Consider the following 26,179-nt stretch of genomic DNA (forward strand, 5'->3'; position numbering starts at 1 on the left):
AAAAAGGCAGGAGGATCCACTAAAAATTCTTGGCAGACCAGTTTTCCTCCACCTAGCCACCCTTGAGTTTCCAGAATTCTCCAGCCAACATGGCCATCGTGAAGGATTCTGGGAATTAAGATCGACCCATTTTGTGGGGCTCCTAGGTTGGGGAAAGCTGGAAGAGCTTTTTGCATTGGAGAAACACCACCTCTGCTGGCTGGGAATGATGGGAGTTGGAAATCCAGCTGGCTTGGCTTATATCGTAGCACCTTTATTTTCGAGAATGCCTCTGAACCTATGAGAAAATGGCCAGTAGCTTGAGTCCAGGTCTATATTTAGAAGTGTGTCCAACTGTTTACAAGCCAAAGGTAAGTTGGGCTGATCCACATTTGGTGGATGGCGAAGAACACTTCCCATTTTCATGGGGAATACAAATGACAGCGATCCATGTGGCGGCTACTCCGTCAGGCTTGAAACACCACCAGGCCCAAAAGGGCTTTGAAGAAGCTTGAAGACCTTGCTGTCTCCATGGCATCGCATCAGAGCTGACTTGCGGTTCAGATTGTGTGTGTGTGTAAACCATTCAGAATATTGAAAACTGAAGCAGCACAGAAGGCTAAAGGATAAATAAAGGCTTTCCTGGTTCCAATAAAGAAGAATATTTATAGCTCAGGGTTGAAACAAGGGTCCTTCGTGCTCTCTGAGCTGGGTGGCTTTTTTGCAGACGTTTCATGACCCAACTAGGTAACATCAACAATGCTAGAAGAAAGGGGTGTGTGGAGAAGAGGAGAAAGATGACTGTGGGGTCCTTGGTGCTCTCCGAGCTTGGTGGTTTTCTTCCAGACGTTACCCCAATCTAGTGCTGATGCTATTACCAAGTTTGGGTAATGAAACATTTGCAAGAAAACAACTAAGCTTTGTTTCTTCGGTTCTCCACCAAGTTTTCCCATCTCTTTAGTTTGCAAAATTGGCCAGTGGTTTTCCTACTGCTTTTCTTCCCTCACACAATCTCTCCTCCTTGCTGCCAGTTATCTTGAAATGGAGATTTTTGGGGTGTCACCTACATAAAACACATCAGAATCCCCAAGCCTCTTCTCTAATGCTCAGCTGGAGGCAGCTAATAAAACAATGGCATCTCCCGGAGATTTATCAGATTTCCTGAGCATGTTGTAAAAGAGATGAAAACATTGGATAGAGAGCACTTCCCTTTTTTCAATCCTGGTTTACACAGAGGTTAAAGAACATGGCTTCGAACATGGGAAAGTTCTGCAAGAAAACGGAAACTTTTAGCCTGTTTGTATCCCTCGCTTTACTTCCATAATTGCAACGATCTAAAATGAGATTTAAGGAGCAAAACCAAGCGAATTTAATTGCATTAAATACAGAAATCCATCTCTTTGAACCTTTGACAAGTCAGTTCAGAGCCTGCTAAGCAAGTTTCTGAATGAAAGGCAGGCTATTAATCTAAAAACCAAAGAAATAAACAGCCTTTTAAGGCTGCATGTGCCCCTGAGCAATGTGCTGTGATGTGTCTTCCATAAATTTGAAATGGGCACCAGTTTCCTCATCAGCATTACATCACCAGCAGTTCTAAGCACTGGAGGAGAGATTCCATCATAAACATCTTTCTTTCCCAGGTGATTTTGGAACACTAAATTCTGCCATTAAGTCAAAGAAAAGGACATTTGTAGGAAGAATTTTATTTCCTCTCCTTTAAAAACAAAGCAAGCACAACCATCTCGCCTGGAATTTGAAACATCGTTCAGCATCAAATCTGCAAGAATGGTGACTTGAGAAAGAAGCAGAAAACCCCCCCAAAAATTAACATTTCATTAATTACCCTACAAGGCCCAGAGGTAGGTCCCAACATTTCAACCAGTTAAATGTCTTTAGGGCAATAAGGAAGAACAGGCAAAGATCTTGTAAGAATGTTGTACATTTGGGGAAATGGGCATAGGCAGCACACACAAAAAAAAATCTTAAATTCTGTACTTTGCATTTACAAAGGTAGAATTTCAAAGTTACAATATTTATTGCTTGCTGTGGAAAAGTAGTGTTTTTTTTACAAGGAGAACAGATCTCTTACAGTTTGAGTCCCTCAAAATTGGAAATGCATTCCTTGGTTCCATAGCCCTTGCTTACTTTCCTAAACCCAGCTGATTCATTGAGTGACCGCACAAAACGAACTGAATCTCAACTACACCAAAAAAGAAAAAAAAGAAAAAAAATGTATCTGAGAATTAATAGAATACTTGGAGTGGATCAATTATCCTATAGTGAAATTTTGGATTTTATTATCGTTACTTGCAATCAAGGAAAGTTGGTGGCCTTTTTAAGGAAGCTCACAAAGATCAGCCAGGCCCCTAGTCTCCCAATTTAAAACCTTATAAATAACTTAAAGGAGTCACTAAAAGTTCCACAATTTACTCTGGTATTTTGTGCATTCTCTGCGCTCAATCAGCGTCGCTTTACTTTTTGCAGTTGTTAAAAGCTGTTGACGATTTTCGCAGAGCTGAATAATCCTCATGCAACATTGTACAAGAATTCCAGGGCTCTCCAAGTTATTGCTATGTTTCCTCTTAAATGTGATTTTCCCTGCTTCTCAGATCTTAGGTGACCAACATGGTTTAGAATAGATTTTAACTTGTTCGCCACCTCCAGGAGGAGTAAATGGCTTATAGACACAAAAACATTTCAAGGGATTAATGCTGGCTGGAAACCTAGAGTCACTGGGACTTCCGTTTGCAGGCAGTCTTCAATGTACAAACAGAATTTCCATTGCTAAGCAAAGTGGTCGTTAAGCGAGTCACTGAATCACATGCTCATTAAGCTCCCCACCCCCTCTTGACTTTGCTTGTCAAGCTAGCTGGGAAGGTCACAAATCGAGAATGAATAACCTGGGTTGCTGCAACCATTTTAAATACTTGATGCTTGTCAAGCCCCCCCCCCCAATTTTGACCAAAGGGGTACTGCAAGAGACACAAGTGTGAGGACCGGTCCTAGGTCAGTGCTGTTGTAATTTCAAAAGTCAGTAAAGTCAACGACTTACACCTACATGCTAGTAGGAGCCTGTCAACGTCTTAAAGCTTACAATTAACCACCCATTATAAATGGGCCCCCCGAAGATCGAATTGCAGCTAAACCAAACTTGCTTGTTAGATTTGCACCACGGTGAATTAGCCTAGCAGAAAGAGGAAAAACAATCCTTTTAAAAAGAAAGTTACTTTGCTTCAAGGCTAGGGCCCGATCAGGCCAGTGTAAGTATCTATATAAAAGCACTTTTCAACCACTTCCAATCCTACCTTAGCTGTGACAACACAGCCCCACCAGACTTCACTTTCCTAAGTATCTGAAATGATATAACACCCCCACCCCCACCCCCCAAATTGCACCTGTGAAGGAAACTGCAGTGGACAAAGCTCACTTAAAGGATACACAGAGATGGGCAATTGGTGGAAGACAGCAATTGGTGGAATCCTGCCTACAGCAACTGCTTGGGTGGTGAGGATCCTTTACGTACCACCAACTGGTTTGCTCATTGCTCTACTGCCCACGGAAGCCCTCGGCTTGGATTTGGGAAAAGTTAGCACTGAGTTACTTAGGAATGTTGATATTAAAATGTGCAGCATTACTTACAGCCCACGGCACTGCCAAGTCCTAGTATTTCTAAAAACGGCTGATATAGAAACGGGTAAAATAGAAGTGGGGGGGGGGGGAATGATAAAAATGTTCCTTAAAAATTAAAAGCAAAGAAAGCAGCTGGTAGCTTCCGGTGGCTCCTCGTCACGTTTGCTAATCGTTCTTGTGGTCTTTAGCATCTTTCGTTTCTTCTTCGTCGGAATATACCGTCGGTTCTTCCCCATCCTTCAGCAGTTTGCCGACGTAGTGATATTTAACTGAATAAAGACCCATGAAGTAAGAATTACTATTTCAGTCAATACGGACCAACTTCAGATCAAGTTCTACCCTTCCCAAGGGACACAGTATTGCCAAATTCCAAAGCGAGCGATTTAGTTTAGATTCCACAAGGAAAGTTAAGATGGCCTGCAAAGAATTCTTGTGTTACTAGGCAAGCTCTTTTGGCTACAATGCTAAACAGATTTACAGAAAAAGCTCCCCTCAATCTGATTGGACTTCAGTGCCCACAATCGCCTAACCCCGGATGGTTTGTGGGGAATCAGGTTTGGAAAAGTTAAAATAGTAATTTTGTCAACCAGTCCAATCAGACCAGGCAGAGAACATGATCAGAGGAGCTATTTCCGTTTTATTGTAAGGCTACATTAACAGAATCTGGCAAGGCTGAAAGTACAAATCCGCTCACTGTCTCTTTTTGCAGCCTGATAAGTGAAGGGAGATCTCTCTCCCAGTCTCTTTCTCCCTCCATTATGTAACTGTGGGCTATTCCGTCTCTTATCTGATCATTCCCTAGGGAACATCGTTTCCATCTCCCAAGGTCATTTCCACATACCATAACCAATTCCCATTCAGCGTAGAACCTTAAAACAAATGCTTTGTGGGAAGTGGCGCTTAAGGATGCGTGGAATCAGTTTAGGGCTGGACGAAATTTGAAATACTTACACGTAAACTGCTGTTCCCAATCAGCCAGTGTTTCTTTCTGCGTAGCATCCAGGTCAGAGAGATCGTCGTATTCATCTTTCAGAGCTTCTTTATCGAGGCAGAAAGTAGCAAGACCACGGGACGCATCTCTTCCAGCGAAGATGCCATAGGGCCCCTCTGCAGAGAATAGCCAAGGTTTAGAACAGTGGAATTTAGGTCCCTACAGAATAGAATAGAATAGAATAGAATAGAATAGAATAGAATAGAATAGAATAGAATAGAATAGAATAGAATAGAATAGAATAGAATAGAATTACAGAGCAGAATAGAATAAAGAAATAAGAATAGAATAAATAGAATAGAGAATAGAATAGAATTACAGAGCAGAATAAAATAAAGAAATAAGAATAGAATAGAATAGAGAATAGAATAGAATTACAGAGCAGAATAGAATAGAATAGAATAGGAAATGGAAGAAATGAAGAATAAAGAAATGAAGAATAGAAGAAATGAAGAAAGAAATGAAGAATAGAATTGAATTGAACAGAACAGAATAGAATCAGTTGAAAGGGATACTGGAGGTCTTCTAGTCCATCCTCTACTTAGGCAGGAAACCCTAACCCATTTCATCTTTCAAAAACTTGTTAAATTGGGATTCTCCAGTATTTGGGTAAACAGACCTAACCTTTGTGCAGCATTTTAAAAGCAAATGCCAACTTAAAAAAAAAAATTAGTTGCCATATTTTTCTAAAGGCTGCAATTTTAGCTTGATCCATCAAGGACTTTAGACAGTAAAAGTAAATCAGTAACTTTGCTGGTTCTTATAAATTGTTGCTGCGTTTCAGAAGTGTCAAAATATTTAATCGTTCTCTAGCCACTGACCTCCCCCCCCCAAAAAAAACGAACAGAAATTTCACTGTGTTATATTTCGCTACTTCCCTCTTGAGGACTAGACCCTTTTATATTTTTAAAGCAGGAAGGGGGCAAATATGCAAGGTCAGATGTTCAGAACACTTCATTCCAACCTGCAAACTTCATCTGCCTGCTGTCCGCTCAAGATTACACAACTGAGCTGAGATACCTATCCAGAATGAAAGAGAGGCAGAACTGACAGATGACTTTTCTTGCAGTCGGAAACAGTGAGAAAAAGAGGTACATCCGTTATATTAGAAAGCCAAGAAAAAGCTAGCAAGCATTTTTGGGACGTAGTTCAAGAAAGGGGCCTCACAAAATTCAGATTTCTAAAGGGAAACTTTTATGAAGCACGTCCTAGCTAGCCCGTTCTTCCCATTGGTCAATCTTACTTGTCTGGCTTTTGACCAAAGTAAAATTAAGTCAACCTAAGCGGGTAGATCTCTAAATAAATTGTTGTGATTCAGGGTCAGCCTGTGGGTTCGGCAGTTGGGTCGGATGACTCAGAGGAGGAGGGGGGTGTTGAAGACCTTGCTGAGGGGGTTGAAGATCTTGCTGATGATAGCCCTCAGCCAGGCCCCTCCCACTTGGTCACCATGGAGACCCAGCTGTGTGAGCCTGACAGTGTGGATGAAGATGACCCACAGCTGGCCCTGTTCAAGGATGCCCGACGCAGGAGGCAGTCAATTAGGAGTAAACAGAGGAAGGCAATGGGGCTTCTCGGAAGGAGGCAGAGAGAAGCCACGCCCTGAACTCTATATAAGGGGAATGTGTGGGAGGGCTGGTTTGCTGAAGGCAACCGCTCGGATGGTTCATGTTTCTTAAAGCTCCTGTTTCTTGGTTCGTGTCTTGTTTGTTTTTGTAGCTATAAATTTGGCAGGCGTAATTCCAGCCTCTTGCCGGTTGTAAAGGGGTTGTCCCTGCCTTTTCTGCAGGGTCGGTAGCAGGCTGGTACAGAACATAAATGTGCGGAAAGACACTGCTGCGAAGCAGGTGTCCAGGCTGGAGATGAGTCAGAAGCACAACTGCAAACCATGGACCTGTGTTTAAGGTTCAGCAGCACCCTAGACACATCCAGGCAATGGCAGGTACATTTAGTAAATTGACTGTGGTTGTTTCTTAACTGCTTTACTCTGACATTTTATTTAGCTAACCTTTTCCCCTGGGACAACTGCTTTTTTTCCTTTCCTTTTACAAATAAATTTCCCAATTGTGGTTGTAAGTCAAGAATTACCTCTAGAGCCAGAAAAGAATGCTTAACTCTTTCGTTGCTGGTTGCTTTTTCAGCTGCTCCTGTTCCAAAGTGGGAGGACCTACCTAGGCAACCTTGGGTGATGTTGAAAAAAGAAGGATGAGATACAGTGGAATTGGATTTTATTAGCCTTGGTGTTCTCAGGGCTTTAGCAACACTGGGGGGGGGGGAGAGAAAGAACTTCAAAAGCGATGGTATTGTTGCAAGAAAGAGAACGAAGGACGTATTTCTGAAATTTGGAATAGAAAGTTTAGCTTTGGGAAGATTAGGATAGCAATGACGTCCTTGGTAACTGTCCCTCGATATGGCTCGCCGCACAGCACAATCAGGCAGATGTTTAGGCTGGATCTGGCATTTTTAATCCCGCTATCCAGCCCTTCGTGATTATTATCAAGTTTCCCCAAGCACTGCCAACTAGGTGTGATAGAAAGAGACTTCAAACTAGCTTGCAGTCGGCAAACATCTCCGTGCAAGAAGAAGAAGAAGAAGGAAAAAAAAAACGAAAAACCTGTTTGGCCAATTCTGCGGAAGGATTGCCAAGAGCTCTCAAGCCTTTCTGGTTTTCTTGTTCCTTACCTAATCTCTGAAGGAAGAACCGGAGGGGTGGGTGGTTGGGTGCCTCTTTGAGGCCAAGCTCCTGGCCTTGTGAAAGACAAAGCCTGCTTCTTCCCACAGGCCAGGCCAGCTGAAGACGGAGTGGTGAACGGGAGGCTGGGCACAAAACAAAGGGCAACTTTGCGCACCCTTTTGAGCTCCTTCTGGGGGATTATCGGCTTGGAGAACAAAACCGGGTTAGATGTGGAATTGAGATGGAAAGAGGAGGGGGGGGGCGGGCTTGGCACCAGTGCCTGGCACAGAGCAGTCTTTTTCCTACGTGTACCCTTCCTAAATTCCATATTTAATTATATTAAATGCTTTTAATCGGAGTCCCACGCAACAACCCACGCTCCTCTACGGGTTTCCACCTTCCGTGGTTGCATGTTCCACCCCGGAACCTGTTGTGCTGATTCACACAACCGCAAAGGCTCAAGGGAACACACATGGTTGTCATGCCTTAAGAAAAGACGCTGCCTGGCCTGACTGATTTCACGTGGTTTTTCAATATCCCAGCTCGTTCCGAGCCAACGGCAGATCAGGTGGCAGCAATAAATATTTTATGGGGAACACTAGAGTAACTGGTTTGGATCTCTCTCTCTCTCTCTCTCTTTCACACACACACACACACACACACACACACACACAAAAGGCCTTCTTCCCTTGGGTTGCCTTCCTGGCTGCCTAAATGTCACAACTGGGGCTCAAATGCAGGACCGCAGCCCAAAGTCTTTGGCACTTTGGCTTTCAGACTGCTGAAGCTTTTGAATTCAGACTTGTTGCAAAATCAAACCCTAGGTTCAACTAAATCTGGATTTCATCAAGGCTTAATCTGAAAGAAGAATATTCAGTTGACAGCTGTATGGTAAAGCTCTGGGCCTGTTAATCAGAAACGAACAGAACCGGCTCCAATGAATCTCTCTCTGGAATCAACTTACTGTAGGTTCCCGGTTGTAACACTTGGTTAATTTGGAAAAAATGGCTACGAACTGTTTTGAGCATTGTAAGAGGAAGCTATGTTAGTCTACGGTAGCCAAAATTCAACGTGTCATGTTGCACTTTTTAGTTTATTATTTATCTATTTGTATCCTGCCTTTATTATTTTTTTATAAATAACTCAAGGCAGTGAACATACCTAATGTTTGTTTTCTTTTTCTATTTTTTTCTATTCTAACAACAATGCTGTGGGGCGGGCTGGACTAAGAAAAAGGGGCTGGCCCCAAGTCACCCAGCTGGTTTTCAAGCCTAAGGCAGAGCTAGAACTCCCAGTCTCCCAGTTTGAAGCCTGAAGCCTTCACCACCAGACCAAACCGGCTCTCCAACTTTTCAACGGACATATTGTATTAAAAGGCCTACTACGCGATCGGACTCCTCCTGATTATTGACTGAAAAGGGATTTTAAGTTCTGTGGACATTTCAGACCGCAAAAGAGCTTGCTGGACTTTCGCAGGTGTTACCTTTGCCCTGTTGCACCACAAATTGGGAAACCTTTTGTAGGACCAGAGTCCATTTGCAATCAGGTTAAATCTTGGAAGTGACATTTGCAAAGAGGTTCTGCAAAAAAACCAGGCCTGGATTGCACACAAAGTGGCACCTTCACAGAACAGATTCTTTGCTATCAGGGTCTGCAGGACTTGGCTAATAAATTCTGCAAGGCCGGATGGGCGGAGAGAGAGGTCTGTGCGTGTGTGTGACATCAAGCAACCCGGCCGGTGAAAAACTCAGAATACAAAAAAGGCCTCGAAAGATAGCAGAGAGCAGCAGAAAGAGGAGCGTGTGTGCCAAAGTCTAATCTACATCGTCTAATCTGAAAACCATCTTGTGCCAATCCCAACTGATCCGGCAGGGAAAGCATGTTGCAGATCCTGTCTAAAAGAATTTTGACCAGCAGGATCTAGGAAGGGAGCCCTCTCTGCTGTTGCCCCCCCCCAGGCTTGCCCTCTCTCTTCTGGCCTTCCAGAACACCGTCCAGATCTGGTTCTGCCAATTGGCCGGGGTGGGGGGGGTGGGGGGGGTCTAAGAGTGCTAGGCAACCCTGGAGGTGGTGAGGTGGCTTGAAGCTGCTCCCTCCGCCTCTTCCAACTGTCTTAAATTCTGTTTTTAATTCTATTTTAACTCTCTTTCTAGCAGTATGGTTTTTACTGCTAATCCATACTTAGCTGCAAAGGGCGTGTAGAAATCTGATAAATAAGCAAAACAAGAGACTCGATCCTTGCACTAAATGCTTCTAACGTAACACAGCAGACCTCAAATCCAAAGGAATCTACTTTAGAGAGTCTGCAATTCTGCCTTGCATAACCCCCACCCCGGGGATTTGACTGCAAGTTGGGGGTCCTCCCTGGGCCTTGCAACTTGGGGATCCTCTCTGGCTGATTGACTGCAACTTGGGGTCCTCCCAGGGCCTTTCTGGATGACTGCAACTTGGGGATCCTCTCTGGCTGATTGACTGCAACTTGGGGGGTCCCCTCTGGGCCTTTCTGGCTGATTGCAACTTGGGGATCCTCTCTGGCTGATTGACTGCAACTTGGGGGTCCTCCCAGGGCCTTTCTGGCTGATTGCAACTTGGGGATCCTCTCTGGCTGATTGACTGCAACCTGGGGGTCCTCCCTGGGCCTTTCTGGCTGATTGCAACTTGGGGGTCCTCTCTGGCTGATCTACTGCAACTTGGGGGGTCCCCTCTGGGCCTTTCTGGCTGATTGCAACTTGGGGATCCTCTCTGGCTGATCGACTGCAACTTGGGGGTCCTCCCTGCGCCTTTCTGGCTGATTGCAACTTGGGGGTCCTCTCTGGCTGATTGACTGCAACTTGGGGGTCCTCCCTGGGCCTTTCTGGCTGATTGCAACTTGGGGGTCCTCTCTGGCTGATCGACTGCAACTTGGGGGGGTCCCCTCTGGGCCTTTCTGGCTGATTGCAACTTGGGGGTCCTCTCTGGCTGATTGACTGCAACTTGGGGGGGTCCCCTCTGGGCCTTTCTGGCTGATTGCAACTTGGGGATCCTCTCTGGCTGATTGACTGCAACCTGGGGGTCCTCCCTGGGCCTTTCTGGCTGATTGCAACTTGGGGGTCCTCTCTGGCTGATCTACTGCAACTTGGGGGGTCCCCTCTGGGCCTTTCTGGCTGATTGCAACTTGGGGATCCTCTCTGGCTGATCGACTGCAACTTGGGGGTCCTCCCTGCGCCTTTCTGGCTGATTGCAACTTGGGGGTCCTCTCTGGCTGATTGACTGCAACTTGGGGGTCCTCCCTGGGCCTTTCTGGCTGATTGCAACTTGGGGGTCCTCTCTGGCTGATCGACTGCAACTTGGGGGGTCCCCTCTGGGCCTTTCTGGCTGATTGCAACTTGGGGGTCCTCTCTGGCTGATCGACTGCAACTTGGGGGGGTCCCCTCTGGGCCTTTCTGGCTGATTGCAACTTGGGGGTCCTCTCTGGCTGATCGACTGCAACTTGGGGGGGTCCCCTCTGGGCCTTTCTGGCTGATTGCAACTTGGGGGTCCTCTCTGGCTGATCGACTGCAACTTGGGGGGGTCCCCTCTGGGCCTTTCTGGCTGATTGCAACTTGGGGATCCTCTCTGGCTGATCGACTGCAACTTGGGGGGTTCCCTCTGGGCCTTTCTGGCTGATTGCAACTTGGGGATCCTCTCTGGCTGATCGACTGCAACTTGGGGGGTTCCCTCTGGGCCTTTCTGGCTGATTGCAACTTGGGGGTCCTCTCTGGCTGATCGACTGCAACTTGGGGGGGTCCCCTCTGGGCCTTTCTGGCTGATTGCAACTTGGGGGTCCTCTCTGGCTGATCGACTGCAACTTGGGGGGGTCCCCTCTGGGCCTTTCTGGCTGATTGCAACTTGGGGATCCTCTCTGGCTGATCGACTGCAACTTGGGGGGTTCCCTCTGGGCCTTTCTGGCTGATTGCAACTTGGGGGTCCTCTCTGGCTGATCGACTGCAACTTGGGGGGGTCCCCTCTGGGCCTTTCTGGCTGATTGCAACTTGGGGATCCTCTCTGGCTGATCGACTGCAACTTGGGGGGGGTTTCCCCTCTGGGCCTTTCTGGGGGCCAGGGATCTCAGACCACCACCCCTCCCCCACCACCCGGGGACTCTCAGGGGCGCCCGACTCTCCTCCGGGGCTTTAGGCGCCCGGGGGGGGGTCCCCGGGGAGCGGGCGGTTTAAGCCTCGGCGGGCTCTTGGCTCACCGGGCCCGTAGAATTTCCGGCCGCGGCTGACGTCGAAGACCTTGCCGTTGAGGCCCATGAGGATGCGCGGGTTGGCCAGCCCGTCGAAGGGGCGCAGCTGGGCCAGGGTGAAGTCGCGGCGCTTGAGCTTGGGCAGCGGCGGCGGCTCCTCCTCGCCGTCGGGCTGGGCGCGCGGCCGGTCCCCGCGCACGATCTGGTAGAGCAGGAAGAGGCAGAGGCCCAGCAGGCTCAGGTTCAGCGGGGAGCTGACGATCTCCAGCAGCAAGCCCGGGCCGCCGGCCTCCGCGCCCTCTGTCGCCGCCGCCGCCGCCTCCTCCTGCCCCGCCATGCCTGCTCGGATCGCGGAGGTCGCTGCTGCTGCTGCTGGCTGGCCGGCGGAGGGAAGGCGCGGGATGGAGGAGAGGAGGAGGAGGAGCCGGGGCGCGCAGGGAAGGCGGGTCGGCTGGGCGGAGAAGACGCGGCTGGCCAGGCTGCCTCCCCGGGCAGGTTGCGCAAGCGGCGATCCCGCCCGGACGGCAGCCAGCCACCCCTGCCTTGCCTTGCCTTGCCTTGCCTTGGCTGCCGGCCGAAGCCGCCCTTGCAATGTGCCCAGCTCGGAGCTGCTTCTTAGGCTGGCCATGAGCCAGCGGCAACGCCTGGCCTCATTTCTTCTATTCTTCATTTCTTCTATGTCATTCCATTTCCTCTTCTCTTCTTTCTTTATTCTATTCTATTCTGCTCTGTAATTCTATTCTATATTCTATTCTATATTCTATTCTATTCTATTCTATTCTATTCTATTCTATTCTATTCTATTCTATTCTATTCTATTCCATTCTATTCCATTCCATATTTTCTATTCTATTCTATTCTATTCTATTCTATTCTATTCTATTCTATTCTATTCTATTCTATTCTATTCTATTCTATTCTATTCTATTTTATTCTATTCTATTCTGCTCTGTAATTCTATTCTATTCTCTATTCTATTCTTATTTCTTTATTCTATTCTATTCTATTCTTATTTCTTTATTCTATTCTATTCTTATTTCTCTATTCTATTCTATTCTTATTTCTTTATTCTATTCTATTCTATTCTATTCTATTCTATTCTATTCTATTCTATTCTATTCTATTCTGCTCTGTAATTCTATTCTATTCTCTATTCTATTCTTATTTCTTTATTCTATTCTATTCTATTCTTATTTCTTTATTCTATTCTATTCTTATTTCTCTATTCTATTCTATTCTTATTTCTTTATTCTATTCTATTCTTATTTCTTTATTCTATTCTATTCTATTCTATTCTATTCTATTCTATTCTATTCTGCTCTGTAATTCTATTCTATTCTATTCTATTCTATTCTATTCTCTATTCTATTCTTATTTCTTTATTCTATTCTATTCTATTCTATTCTATTCTATTCTATTCTATTCTATTCTATTCTATTCTATTCTATTCTATTCTATTCTATTCTATTCTATTCTCTATTCTGGACAGCCAGTTGCCTGGAATGGGGTAGTAGGGTCTCCCGACGGAGCAGGGGGTTGGACTGGAAGACCTCCAAGGTCCCTTCTGGCTGTCACAGGTAGCCCTCGACTTACCACAGCACGTTTCGTGCCCATTCGAAGTTACAATGGCACAGACGGCCGCCACGGTCACATGATCAAAACTCAGCCGCTTGGCAACTGACTTGTATTTGTGACGGCTGCATAAGTCTCTGTCTGGCTCATGGGAGGACCTTTTTTTTTGCAACCTTCTTAGAAGTAAAGTCAACGGGAGGTCCCGATTCACTTAACGACCGTGTTACTAACTTAACAGTTGCAGTGATTCTCTTAACAGCCGTGGCAAGGAAGGTCATAAAAGGGCAAAACTCAGTCAGCAAACGTGTCACTTAGCAACAAAAAATCTGGGCTCAGTTGAGTTCATAAACCGAAAACTACCTGTACTGGAGGCTTTTAAGAAGAAATTGGACAAACATTTGTCTGAAATGGTATATAGGGTTTCCTGCTTAAGCAGAGGGTTGGACTAGATGACCTCTAAGGTCCCTTCCAAATCTGGCGTTTTGTTAAACGCTCTGCTAAACTCTCAGGAAAGACTTTCCACTAGAGGAGAAATCTTAAGATGAAGTTTTCTGGGCTTAGCACGGAGAGTTTCAAGGAACACAACCGACAGTGGCCCCTAAGAAGTCTAGGCTGGAGCCCCCACGTTTCTCAACCTCAACAACTTTTAAGACGGGCAGACTTCAACTCCCAGAATTCCCCAGCAAGCTAATTATTCTCAGAATCCCCCACCCATCTTAAAAGTTGCTGGGAAACTTCTAGAGAAGTAGTTTCCTAAGCCTTCATAATGTGATGCTATGTCTTCCTGACAACTCCTGCAAAAAACATGTGGTTTATATTTTCCAGGTTAAAGATTAATACCCTGGTTGTGTTGAGACACCTGGGGGGTTTGCTTGTCAAGCAGTAATATCAATAATGGGACAATAAAGGAGAATATTTGTAGCTCAGGGTTGAAATGAGGGGTCCTTGGGGCTCTGTGAACTGGGTGGCTTTTCTTGCGGACGTCTCATGACCCAACTAGGTAACATCATCAGTGCTAGCAAGGCACCAAATCTTCCTATTGCCATTGGAGATAGTCAATTCCCTTCCCTCAGATTAAAATTATAAATAAACCAGGGTAAAACATTTAATCTGCAACCATTATGTTGCTCAGAGTTACGCTTGTGAGTCCGGCGGCCGTATCAGTGATGTAAACAAACAAACAAATAAATCCTTTAATCAAAAGTTCCCACATCATCTGGTTGATTACGGCCTGTGGCAATCAACCCTGATTGGCAACATCAGAACTATCTGGATGAACATCTACACGCCCTGTATGTGCAATTCTCTTCAAGATGCTTGCAATATCGATCCTGTAACCTCACTGCTCTTTTTAAGTGACCTCAATAATGAGAAAAACAAAATGGCTTTAAATGAGAATTTAGGGCACTAACACTATTAACCTGCTCCATTGATGTGCCCTGAGTTATCTTCCCCTCCAATTTTCACACACCTATCTCCTTTTTCTAGTTTCTTTTTCCCCCTGATTACCTGTTTGTCAAGTAGTTGCAATCATGGACATTAAAAACAAAAACCAAACCAAACCAGAATGTATATGCGGATACTCTGGGCCCAACATGAAATGGATTTCAGTAGAAAGCTGCAAATGGTCAGCTGCCAAGAGTTGCTTTGATTCTGGCAGCGTAGAAATGTGTTTAATAAATAAATTGTATACTTAAATGCTCATTGGCATGCACCAGATTTATTTATTTAGATAAATTCAAATAAACATAATGCAAATAAATATGAATTTATTTGCTACCTGTCTCGTGGCAAATGACCCTGTTAGCATATTTCCTGTCCTGTTTCCTAAAAAAAAATATTGTAATTTTTTAAAAAAATGAACAGAGAACTAGCATATAGAAAAAGGCCAACTTCGAGCATAATCTGCATTGCTGATGATCACTTTAGCCCTGATGTCATTTTGAGACGAGTGACACTATTGAATACAATGGTGGCTGGTTGCACCTGGACGTTGATTCCCTCTCTGATCGGCACGCAGTCACTATGTTGTGTGTCCACAACCTTTTTTTGGGGGGGAAAATAATAATAATAAAATAAAACACAGATTAGTGTATTTGGATTTTTGCAGAGGTTAGAATTTTGGGGTATTTATATTTAGGAAAACAACAGATTTTATAACTGGAATTTTAGTTCTGTTTTTCCCCACATGAGGGAGTGTTGGCACTAATGAAGGAGGATTCAAGATTTTTGAATTGAACAGGGTAAAAAAAACCTATAAAATGCAATTGCCTTGCTTTATTTGTGGAATTCTGCAGTTGAAGGGGTAGAAAGAGAGGGACCCACAGATTTTATTTTTATTTTTTTTTTAAAAAAAAAAACAACTTAACCACTACTGGAGGCCCATGGAAGGATTTCAGTACTAAACAGTGCAGTTTCCAATCCAAACGCTGGGTTCACACATTGGACAGTGTCTTCATGTGTCTTAGTTGTGACACCGTATGGCTGCAAGCTTAGCTTATTTATGCGTTTGTTTAATCAACTTGTACAGCTGCTCATCTCAACAAGTGACTCTGGGCAGCGAACAACAACAAACAGAATAAATATAGTTATCAAAATTCAAAGCCACAGCAGTTACAAAGAACAAAGTCAACAGCGCCAATACAGTCAGGAGGTGGTGTTTTTGCACCACCTGGGTCCCCAAATGGGTCTCCAAGTAGGTCTATAGAACCATGGTTTGAATTGGTAGGCTCTGAAATGCCCTCTTGAGCTTCAAATGAAGCTCAACGTATCTTTGAATAGAACTTTATTAAGTTTATCTGGCTGCCCATCTGAACAAGTGAATCTGAACAGGGAAACCATCTTAAAGTAAATTTAAGAACAATTTCCTCTTCCTCCTCCTCCCATCTCAAACATAAAAAATAGAATACACAGCAGAGATCACAGACGGCAGTTGCAAGCCCAGCCAGGAGGGGGCGCCCTTCACACCCTGTCTGGACACAGACCCAGTGGAAGCTTCCAAACCCTCTTCAAGGGCAGCCCCAGGGACAGCGCCCGGCAGTAGTCTTTCTCAACTCCTCTGCCTCGCCTCCCAGCGGCGGGCTAAAGCGGTGGATAGCACCCCAGATAGAGGATCAGAGCCGCCCCAAGATAGAACCGGGGCGTTCTGCCCGTGCTCCACGATGCTCTGCGTTTCCCGCAGGCGCTGCACGCTTGACCCACGCGGGGCAAAAGCCAGCGGCTGCAGGCGGGCGACGCGTGTTCGGGGCTAGCGCGCGTTGCAGGGACGAACCCCGTCGTGGAGCGTCGAGCCGGAAGATGGGCGCATCGCGCGTGTCGTGGGAACGCAGCCACGGGGAGGGCTGGGCAGAGCCAGGGAGCCGAGAGCAGGAAGGCGCCCGGCGCTGGCTCCGGGCGCCCGGCAGGCAGGCAGGCAGGCAGGCAGGCAGCCTGGTCCTCTCCCCGGCCGGGAACGCCCGTGGGCGGCGACTGCTGCTCGGCGGGCCGCGGAGGGAGCTGCAGCCCGAGGGAGGCTGGCGGAGGCAGGAGGCCCGCGGGACGGCGAGCGGCGCCCTCGGGACAGAGGGACCCGGCGGGCAGGGCAGAGGCCTGGCGGGTAACCTGGGCGGCAGGTACCGGGTCTGTGTGCGTGCAACCCTTTGCAAGATGCATCGGGAGGAAAGCAATATGGGGGTGGAGGGGTCCAGCTCTTTCTCCCACCAACCCCCCACCCCTCGCTTGCATTGCCCCCAGAGGGGCGCTGGGCTGAACGGCACCTTCTTTGCAAGGGAAAGGGTGTGTGTGTGTGTGTGTGTGTGTGTGTGTGTGTGTGTGTGTGTGTGTGTGTGTGTCCTGGATGGAGAAACCTCTGCCCTCTTTCCCTCCCCGCCCCCTCTCCGTCGGGGCTCTTTGGGGACCCGTTGGGGGAAACTGGGGGAAACGCACTCTGCCCATGCTCGGAGGCGCTCTCTCCCCTTGCTTTAGCTGCCCTGCCGGGGGCTCGGTTCGGGCGGCCGTCCGCCCGCAGCTGGCTTGGCTCGGGAGTTGCGCGATGCTTGTTAAGGAGGGTGGCGGTCCGGGCGCTCCCGGGACGGGTCGGGGCATGGAGTGGCCCGGAGCTGTCGGAAGAGAAGCCGCCCTGATCAAAACCACGCGCGGCTCTTCTGAAACAACGCCGTTTCCCCCCCCCCTGGCGTGGGAAATCCAGTCCATTTAGAATGGGGGGGAGGGCAGCTGCCCCCTCCCTTAGTGACCGGGGAAGAACCGGCTGGCCCGAACAGAGTTTGCTGTAAAGGGACCTTCATCCCTTTTCCCGTTCCTAGAGAGCGGATGGGGGGTGGGACTTGACTCCCCTAAGGCAACCTCGGCTCTTTTATGACTCATGGACTTCAACTCCCAGAATTCCTGAGTCAGCTATGCTGACTCAGGAATTCTGGGAGTTGAAGTCCATGAGTCATAAAAGAGCCGAGGTTGCCTACCCCTGCCCTAACCTAACCCGATTTATTTCCCAGGAAGCTGTGTTTAGAACAGGACCCTCATGGTGGGACAGTGCAATGAAGAACAGGCTGGAAATCTCTTCCTTGAAAGTGGTGGGGGTGGGTGGGGGAAAGATGGGACCCTCCTCCTGACCTTAATCCCGAAGGCCGGCCAGCTCATCCCCCAATCTAAGTTGAAAATGGTGGTAGAATAAGAAGGGTGAGTAGTTAACAGGGGATCCAAACTGTGCTTCTACCTTATCCTTCTTCCTCCACACTTCCTGTCTTCTAAGTGCCCAGATTTGGTTGTGCTTCCTGGCGGGTTGTCCTAAATCAGTGTTTTTTGAACTTGGCAACTTAAATGGTTTGGTGCTGAACCCCCAGAATTCCCTAGCCATCACATATGGCCTTCAGCTCCCAGAATTTCCCAGCCATCACGTATGGCCTTCAACTCCCAGAATTCCCCAGCCATCACGTAAGGCCTTCAACTCCCAGAATTCCCTAGCCATCACGTACGGCCTTCAACTCCCAGAATTCCCCAGCCATCACGTATGGCCTTCAACTCCCAGAATTCCCAGCCATCACGTACGGCCTTCAACTCCCAGAATTCCCCAGCCATCACGTACGGCCTTCAACTCCCAGAATTCCCTAGCCATCGTGTATGGCCTTCAACTCCCAGAATTCCCCAGCCATCACATATAGACTTCAACTCCCATGTTGGCTGAAGAATTTTGAGTTGAGCTGGACACGTCTTAAAGTTGCCCAGTTTGAAAGGTTTTGTTCTAAACTGATTACAGTGCTTGGAGAGTGGATTTCTAAAAGCACATCCTTTGTGTGCCTTTTGCAAGTGTGTAATGGAAATGTTGTATTGTAGCAGAGAATGGCTCTGTTGTTGACGTGACTGGACAAATGTTCCTTCCTCTTTAAAATGCAGTTTTAAAGAGCTTTTATTCCCAGACCAGTAACATGACAATTGTTACAGTTTGGTCTTCTTTACAAAAGTTCATTTTTCATACTTTTCTTTCCCTGCTAACTTTTTCTTTTTTCTTTTTCTTTTTTCTTTTTTTAACAAAAGCTCACTTGCCACAGTTTTGTTTCCGGCTAACTTTTTCAAAACACCAGTTATACAGCCTCGTCTCATTCTTGCAAGACCATGTTCTTAGCTGGAGACAGGGCTTTTTTTTGTCACAGAACGCTCAGAACGGAGTTCCGGCACCTTTTTTGGATGGAACCTTGTAGGATAGGCAAGGCGGGTTGTATGACATGTGTGAGTTCCGGCACCTTTTTCCTTTACAAAAAAAGCACTGGCTGGAGAAGTATTTGGATTAACTGTAGCAAAACAACCTTAACTGGCTAAGTTGACAGAACTTCCTCAGGATCCACTTTTACTTAGCAAATTACCAAACCGGTGATAAACCACAAACAAGCAAATGTCGTTAAAACTGAATATATTATGTGAACTCAAGCCAATCTTAAGCTTAAACTACATCTCAGCTCTGCGGTTTAGTCAGGGTGTTTTACTCCCTGTCTTTGTGCAAATCCGGTTGAGTTTAATGTTTGTTGGGTGCTTGCTCAGTTTTAGCGTAGCTTTCTTGCAAAACCGTAGATTACGTGGTGGGCAAACGTCTGAATAAAGCTGAGTAGAGCAGAGCTTCTGCTCATATTTTGTCTTTGATTGGGACTGTGTATTCTTCTGCATTTAAATAAAGTATTTTAGGTAGCAGAGGTCCTAGGGAAGAGGTCCCCAGCCTTCTGGGCACCAGGGACCAGTTCCGTGGAGAGAGGTTTTTCCGTGGATCGGAGGTTTTGTGTGCTGCCTGCACCCCACGGATGGGACTTTGCTTCTTTGTGTGGACCAGTTGCTGGCATGCCACAGCCCGATACTGGTCCATGGACCAGGGGTTGGGGACCCCTGTCCTAGGGGACACAAAAAAAATCCACAGCATTCAATCACCTGATTAGTAATGGAAGACCACCAGGAGATGCAGGCTTGGTTGGAAAAAAAATCTCATTCAAGGCAAAGCAAATAATTGAATGACATTGATGTGATAATGTAGTCAGCAGAAGTTGTACACTGCACCACTTAATGTTAGAAACATTGCTAAATAATCAACCCAGCTCAGACAGCACCAAGGACCCCCACATATTCATAGTCCTCAACTTATAACCAAAACTGAGCCCAAAATTTGTTGCTAAGTAGGACAGTTAAGTGAATTTTGCCCCGTTGTATGATCTTTCCTGCCACAGTGAATCCCTGCAGTTGTTAAGGTAGTAACACAGTTGTTAAGCGAATCTGGCTTCCCCATTGATTTTGCTTGTCAGAAAGTCACAAAAGAATGATGAAGACTTTTCCTTCCACAAGAGGATCACATGACTCCTGGGCACTGAAACCGTCTTGAGTACACGCCAGTTGCCAAGCATCTGAATTTTGATCACGTGACCACGGGAGGGATGCTGCAATGGCCGTAAGTGTGAAAAATGGTCCTGAGTCCCTTTTTTCCCCAGTGTTGTTGTAACTTCCGACGGTCACTAAACAGACAGGGGTAACTTGAGGTCTCCCTGTAACTAGCAATCACTTGTCTCTCTAGAAGCAGCCGGGAGTTATAATCCTGCTGAATTAACACTTTAAATTCGCCTTCCTCAGTCTGAGGAAGATGATGGCCAAACCAGGGATGAATTGTGTGAGTTTGAAGGCCACGCCATGTAGAGCAGGGGTCCCCAACCCCCTGTCCGTGGACTGGTACTTGTCCGTGGCATGCCAGCAACCGGTTCGCACAAACAAGCAAAGCCCCATCCTCAGGATGCAGGCACCACACAAAACCACGCACTCTCCTGTCTGCGGAAAAACCTCTCTCCACGGAACCGGGGGTCCCTGGTACCCCAAAGGTTGGGGACCTCTGATCTAGAGGAGAAGGTTGATGAAAGCATCTCTGTCAACATTATTATCTGTGATACAAATTTGCTTCTTGACACGTGAGGAACATCTGGATATTTTCCAGACTCCTAACAGTCGAAGCCTTGTGTTGCCAGATCTTATTCCGTGGCTCAGTCTTCCATTTTGAGGAAGTATCCATTCACACGCGTCTTACAATTGAACATCCGTGTTTCGTGGAAGGCGGGAGAAGTCCCTCCATTAGGTGGAAGCTTTCTTTTTTGCGTTCTAGCTGAGGTTGCTCACCTTCTTCTCTTGAGTGCCATCGGCTGGGCCAGCCGTGTGGTCAACCTCCAGATCACTAGTTAGATCGTTTGAGCATCCAGACGTGGAAAGGTGAACCAGGGCATAAGGCAAAAACGATGGTCTTTCTGGCCCCCATTTTGGTTCACCTTAGGCCCATCCTTAGAGGAGCGCTTTGTCTCTCTCTGTGCTACTCCATTTCTACCTTGCAGCCCTCCTAACTCCAAAACAATCCAGTCCTGTTAGATCAGCTCGACCGGATTCAAACATTGCATAAAGCCAGAAAGGAATTTGTTTGCATAATGTGTAAACTCATCCTTAGGGGGTTTTGTACGTATGGTTGGCGTATAATAAATAAAGCATGGCTCGGAGCTCGAGGTAGGGGTGAACCCAGCCTTTTGGGGCTCCCTCTACAAATCATGGTGGAGAGAAGAGTGGCTTGTTTCAAACTGGGGAAACAAAACTGGCAATGGGAAAATTTATGTGTGTGTAGCTCACAGGCAGAGTTTTATACTACTTCCCTGACGGCTGAGCGAGTTGAAGATTTAAGCTTTGTCTGAACTTGCCTGTCTGTCTCCTTATGGATGAAAAGAAATTCCATAGAAGATGTTGGTGCCTGTCCTTTGCACATGTAAGTTTGGCAAACTAAGGTTTGACAGTATATTTTATTTTATTTATTTTATTTTAATTCCATTTATATCCCGCCCTTCTCCGAAGACTCAGGGCGGCTTACAAGCTTAGCAGTAGCCTTCATTCTATGTATATGCCTGCTTATTAGGGCTTTCACACACACCCCAAGCAGCATTATTACAAAGTCAGCTTAATTGCCCCCAACAATCTGGGTCCTCATTTTACCTACCTCGGAAGGATGGAAGGCTGAGTCAACCTTGAGCCTGGTGGGACTCGAACCTGCACTAATTGCAGGCAGCTGGTGTTACTTAAGGAGGCATTAGCCCACTGCTCCACCAGTATATGTTTGGAAGGAACATTCCCCAACTTAAAGGGATTTAATTTGTCCGGGATAGGCTGCTAATGTTAAAATAGTTTTTCTCCTTGCAGGGATAATATGCCTGATATTCCTTGGTTTATACAGGTAATCCTTGAAATACAACAGCTCATTTGGTTTCTGTCTAGAACTTACAATGACAGTGAAAAAAAAAGACTTTTCACACTTACGACCACTGCGGTATTCCAACGGTCACGTGATTAAAATTCAGACGCTTGGCAACTAACTCGTATCGATGACTGTGGCAGTATCCCGGGGTCACGAGATCCACTTTTGCGCATTTCGAAGGTAGAAGTTTTTGGGTTTTTTTATTAAACTGTGACCTTAAGCTCAGTCTAGATTTATTGTGGTCGTGGACCAGCACAGAGGAAAGACAACAAAATGTCATTCAGAGTTAAAATATATTTGTAAAACCATCTAGCATTAAGTGAGATCCAGGATGGAAGCCTATATTAAATTACAATGTCAACGCTAAAATTACGTTAAACAGAATGACATCTCAGATTGCCATAAAGTAAAAGTATCTAAACTTGTTACATCCACAAAGTAATCAGACCTAAAATGTAATGACTTACAGTTATCAAGAATGCGTTGCGGGATATTGGCCCATCAGCTTCAAGCAAACAGGAATGTTGGTTTGTTGGAACTTGCTTAATTGGAAATGAATCAAGTAGGTTAGCCAATGAATCTGCAGCTGTTCTTTAGAACAAAAGACTTCATGTGTTTACGTGAGTTATTGCAATCCTAATTTTCATGTTCATCTTTTTTTTCCCTTTAGGTTTTAATGTTTGTATTTAAATCTTGCATGCAGTGATTGTTTTTATTCTGCTTTTTGATGTTTACCTCCAGAGGTGCTTGCTGAGATGGGTGGCTTTACAAATTGATTACACAAAAGAATTACAGTTCAGGTTTTGGCTGAGTCCAGCTTAGATCACCCACAGAATTGTATTGTCTGACCTTGGCCTCTCTCTCAAAACAAAGCTAATCCAAGGGCTGAGATTTGACCATAAATCATGGCTTAAACAAGCCGCTGTGGCTGGCTTCATCTCGTACACTAAACCCAATCCAAACCAACCTATGTTTCGGCACTAGGCGTTATTTAAATGAGACCAAAAATTTGACTTTGCAAAACTGTAAGCATTGGATCTCTTTGAGGAAAAAAAATACAGACAGAAAAAATACGCTCTTACGACCTCAATTGTCTGTTGCTAAGCAAGACATTTTTTAAGTGAATTTTTGCCCCCTTTTACTGCAATGGTCGTAAGTGTGAAAAATGGTCACTTTTTCCAGTGCCGTTGTAACTTCCAGGGTCACTAAATGAAGTATTGTTAGATGAGGTTACCTATATTGGCAAAGAATTACCCAAACAACAGTATTCTTTCTTTCTTTCTTTTTTTCTTTGCAAGGAATCAGAGAGAGTTAATTTTTATTTTATCGGTCAGGCAAATGGGGAGGATGATTTTGTGATGAGCTGCAAATACAGTTTGAACCGCTTGAGGAGAGTTTAAAGAGTGTGTGGCAAACAGATATTTAGGTAGACTTGTCCCAGCTTCTGCCAACCTAGCAGTTCGAAAGCACGTAAAAAGGCAAGTAGAAAAATAGGGACCACTACGGTGGGAAGGTAACAGCGTTCCGTGCGCCTTTGGCGTCTAGTCATGCCGGCCACATGACCACGGAGGCGTCCTCGGACAAGCGCCGGCTCTTCGGCTTTGAAGAGTCGGAAACGACTAGCACGCATGTGCGGGGGAACCTTTACCTTTACTTTAATATGGATGTCACATTAAGCAAGTATCCTTGCAACCAGTTTGCAAAGCTAGCTTAAAATTCTGACAGGAGAATTGGTTCTTAGTCTGATCAAGTTCCTCAGTTTTTATTCTATCTTTGGCTCAGCCAAGGAAACAATTGACAATTTGGTCCAGCTACTGTGTTTTTTTCTTTTTTATTGTTTTTTTCTTTCTTTCTATTTTTACTTCTTTCTATGTTATGTGTCCGATTTTCTTCAGGATGGTGTTTATTTTTTGCAGCCTTTCCTGGACAGAGCAAAAAAAAAGACAGGGTTCACACATTGTGCTAAGCCACAACATGGCTTGCAGAGTTGGGCCTTTTAATCTTGTGTGTATGGGCTTTTGCAAACCAGGGTTCATAGCTTATTGTTGTATGAGAACTTAGCCTTTGGTGCGCAAACCATAATTTCATGAAATAGTTTGGGGATTTCCTATGGCTGGCTGGGGAATTCTGGGAGGTGAAGTCCACACATTCTTCAAGTGTCTAAGGTTGAGAAACTACGATATAAGATTTCTTTCTTTTTTTAAAAACACATCCAGCCTCGTTGGCTTCTTTAGAATAACTTGCAGGCTTATCTCACGGGGAAGGCTCTGAAATGGTGTGAATTAATTGCAAATCCTGCTTAATAAAATGGATAAGACGGGTGCTACATTAGATTAACTACGTTTCCCACGTATTTCTGATATGAATGCTTCCACTCTCTGAGTCAAACCAGCAGGATGCCTGCAAAATTAGACAGATCACTCCAACTTCTGCAAAAGTTTTAAAAAAAAGGGAAGCAAAATAAGAAGCTCAAGAATGACTGGCCACTGAATGTTGCTGGCCACTGAAAGAGAAGGGATTGGGTGATCTGGTGGGAAGTCTAGTCAGAAAAAAAGAACACGTTGCAACAGTTTTGTTGCATTTTGTCATTCCCCTTTGCCAAAAGGAACAATTTTATATTCTTCTTGATAAACTGTTTACTCTGATGCTTTAGTTCCCTCTCTCCTTCCAAATGTTTATCTGGAATGATTAAAAACTATCCTTTTTCTAAAAAAAAAAATAATTTCCCATGGAGATGGGACAATTCCTTTCTCGCTCGTCCCAAGGCTCTTGTTATCTTTGCCAAAAAGAGACAAATGGTTACGATTTTGGGCTCAGATGCTGCGGTTTGCTTGAGCTGGAAAGAGAGAAAGAACAGAGAGAGAGAGAGAGAGGAGAGAGAGAAAGGGGAAAAGAGAGAAGAGAGAGGGGAGAGAGAGAAGGGAGGGAGAGAGAGAGGAGAGAGAAAGAAGGGAGAGAGAAAGAGTGAGAGAGGAGAGAGAGACAGACAGCAAAAAGACGGGAGTGAACAGCTCTTACCAGGATTGGGAACAATTCTGCAAAACCTACTGTAACTTTACATCGTATCAGCAAACCGGCTGTTGTATCTTTGTGGGTTGCGTTGGGAAATTGGCAAGTGTGGATTTAAGTGTTCAGTTCAGCAGCTTGATGGGGGCGGGAAACGCTGTTCTGCCTGCAAGATGAAGGCTCAAATATTTGTGGATTGACGGGCTGTAAATTAAAGGATCATGGCAGGTTTTTACAACTGTCTGAAGACTAACAAGTAAGTGGTTTTAATTTACCCTTTCTTGCTTTCCTTCCCTCCTCTTCCTTCCGAAGGGAGCCCAAGTCAGCGGATGCTGGAAAGCAAAACACAACTCCTTACTCCTGGTGCTTCCAGCTTGTTCCTTGTTGCAACCTCTGTGCTTCTGTCACAAATAGTTTGAGGCTGTAAACCTACAAGCAAAGTCTGCAGGTTTGAAGATGCCTTTGGAAGGAAAGCTTGCTTATATTTGGCAGAGCAGTTTGCTAGTAAAACTTCTGGCTTTTCCTGAAGTGCTATTAAATAATAAAAAAGGTGGGGGGGATATTGATCAGGAACACCACAATTCTGTGCAGGTTTATGAGAGAGAGAGAGAGAGAGAGAGAGAGAGAGAGAGAGAGAGAGAGAGAGAGAGAGAGAGAGAGAGAGAGAGAGAGAGAGAGAGAGAGAGAGAGAGAGAGAGAGAGAGCACTTCATAGCTCTGTGACCAATCATTTTCCCCCCATACTAAACTGGTTAGCGATTGTAATTGATTAGTAAATTGATTAGGATGCGATTTCCTTGCATCAGGAAGGTTGAATGAAATGGAAGAGGAGGGTCCATCACTGGGCAGGATTGGAACATAAAATAACTTTAAATTCCCTCTGATGGCTGGAGAGTTCTGGAAATTGAAATCCACCTACAGTATCTCAAAGCTGCCAAAGTTGAGAAACACTGGCTTAGACAGACCATTGGTTAGATTCACACAGTATGTTAAAACCTAAACCTGGATGAACAAAACCCCAGGGCCGTGTCCTCGGAATGTGCTTTGCCCACCCAAGCAAACCAGGTTCCGTGGGTGACTTTTCATCAATACACTGATCCGCACGCTGCCCAGCTCTGCTTTATTAGAGATTTAACACGTTGGGTTAGCCAGGCCGCATGGTGGTTGGTTATATGACTTTGGAGAACAAAATGTGGCTATCAAAACCAGTTTATGACTGTAGGCTGGGTGTAAAGGAGGGGCTTGTAACAGAAAAACAGAGTCGGAAGCGACCTTGGAGGTCTTCTAGTCCAACCTCCTGCTCAAATAGGAGACAAGCGGCTGTCCAATCTCTTGACGTCTATGGAGATTCTCAGTCATCCAGGTCATGGTTGTCCCAAAG

General features: G+C 45.7%; 1 protein-coding gene across 1 annotated transcript; it reads right to left on the minus strand.

Moving 5' to 3' along the window:
* Nucleotides 1-1,990: 1,990 nt before the first annotated feature.
* Nucleotides 1,991-11,904, minus strand: LOC308679351 (membrane-associated progesterone receptor component 1-like). Its single transcript, XM_081346960.1, has 3 exons — nucleotides 11,488-11,904; nucleotides 4,561-4,716; nucleotides 1,991-3,878 (listed from the first exon to the last, which is right to left on the minus strand). The coding sequence occupies exons 1-3, from the start codon at nucleotides 11,813-11,815 to the stop codon at nucleotides 3,775-3,777; spliced, it is 588 nt and encodes a 195-aa protein (XP_081203086.1). The 5' UTR covers nucleotides 11,816-11,904; the 3' UTR covers nucleotides 1,991-3,774.
* Between the last annotated feature and the right edge of the window lie 14,275 nt (nucleotides 11,905-26,179).

This window comes from Vipera berus, assembly GCF_964194415.1.
Source record: "Vipera berus genome assembly, contig: HAP1_SCAFFOLD_246, whole genome shotgun sequence".
Lineage (NCBI taxonomy): Eukaryota > Metazoa > Chordata > Lepidosauria > Squamata > Viperidae > Vipera > Vipera berus.

What these genes read in the sequence shown, in the direction of transcription:
- LOC308679351 (XM_081346960.1), bottom strand. Translation starts at nt 11,815, where the DNA reads ATGGCGGGGCAGGAGGAGGCGGCGGCGGCGGCGACAGAGGGCGCGGAG. An exon ending in CCGGAAATTCTACGGGCCCG is followed by an intron (nt 4,717 to 11,487) that starts GTGAGCCAAGAG and finishes TATTCTCTGCAG; the next exon opens with AGGGGCCCTATGGCATCTTC. An exon ending in TTGGGAACAGCAGTTTACGT is followed by an intron (nt 3,879 to 4,560) that starts GTAAGTATTTCA and finishes GTCTTTATTCAG; the next exon opens with TTAAATATCACTACGTCGGC.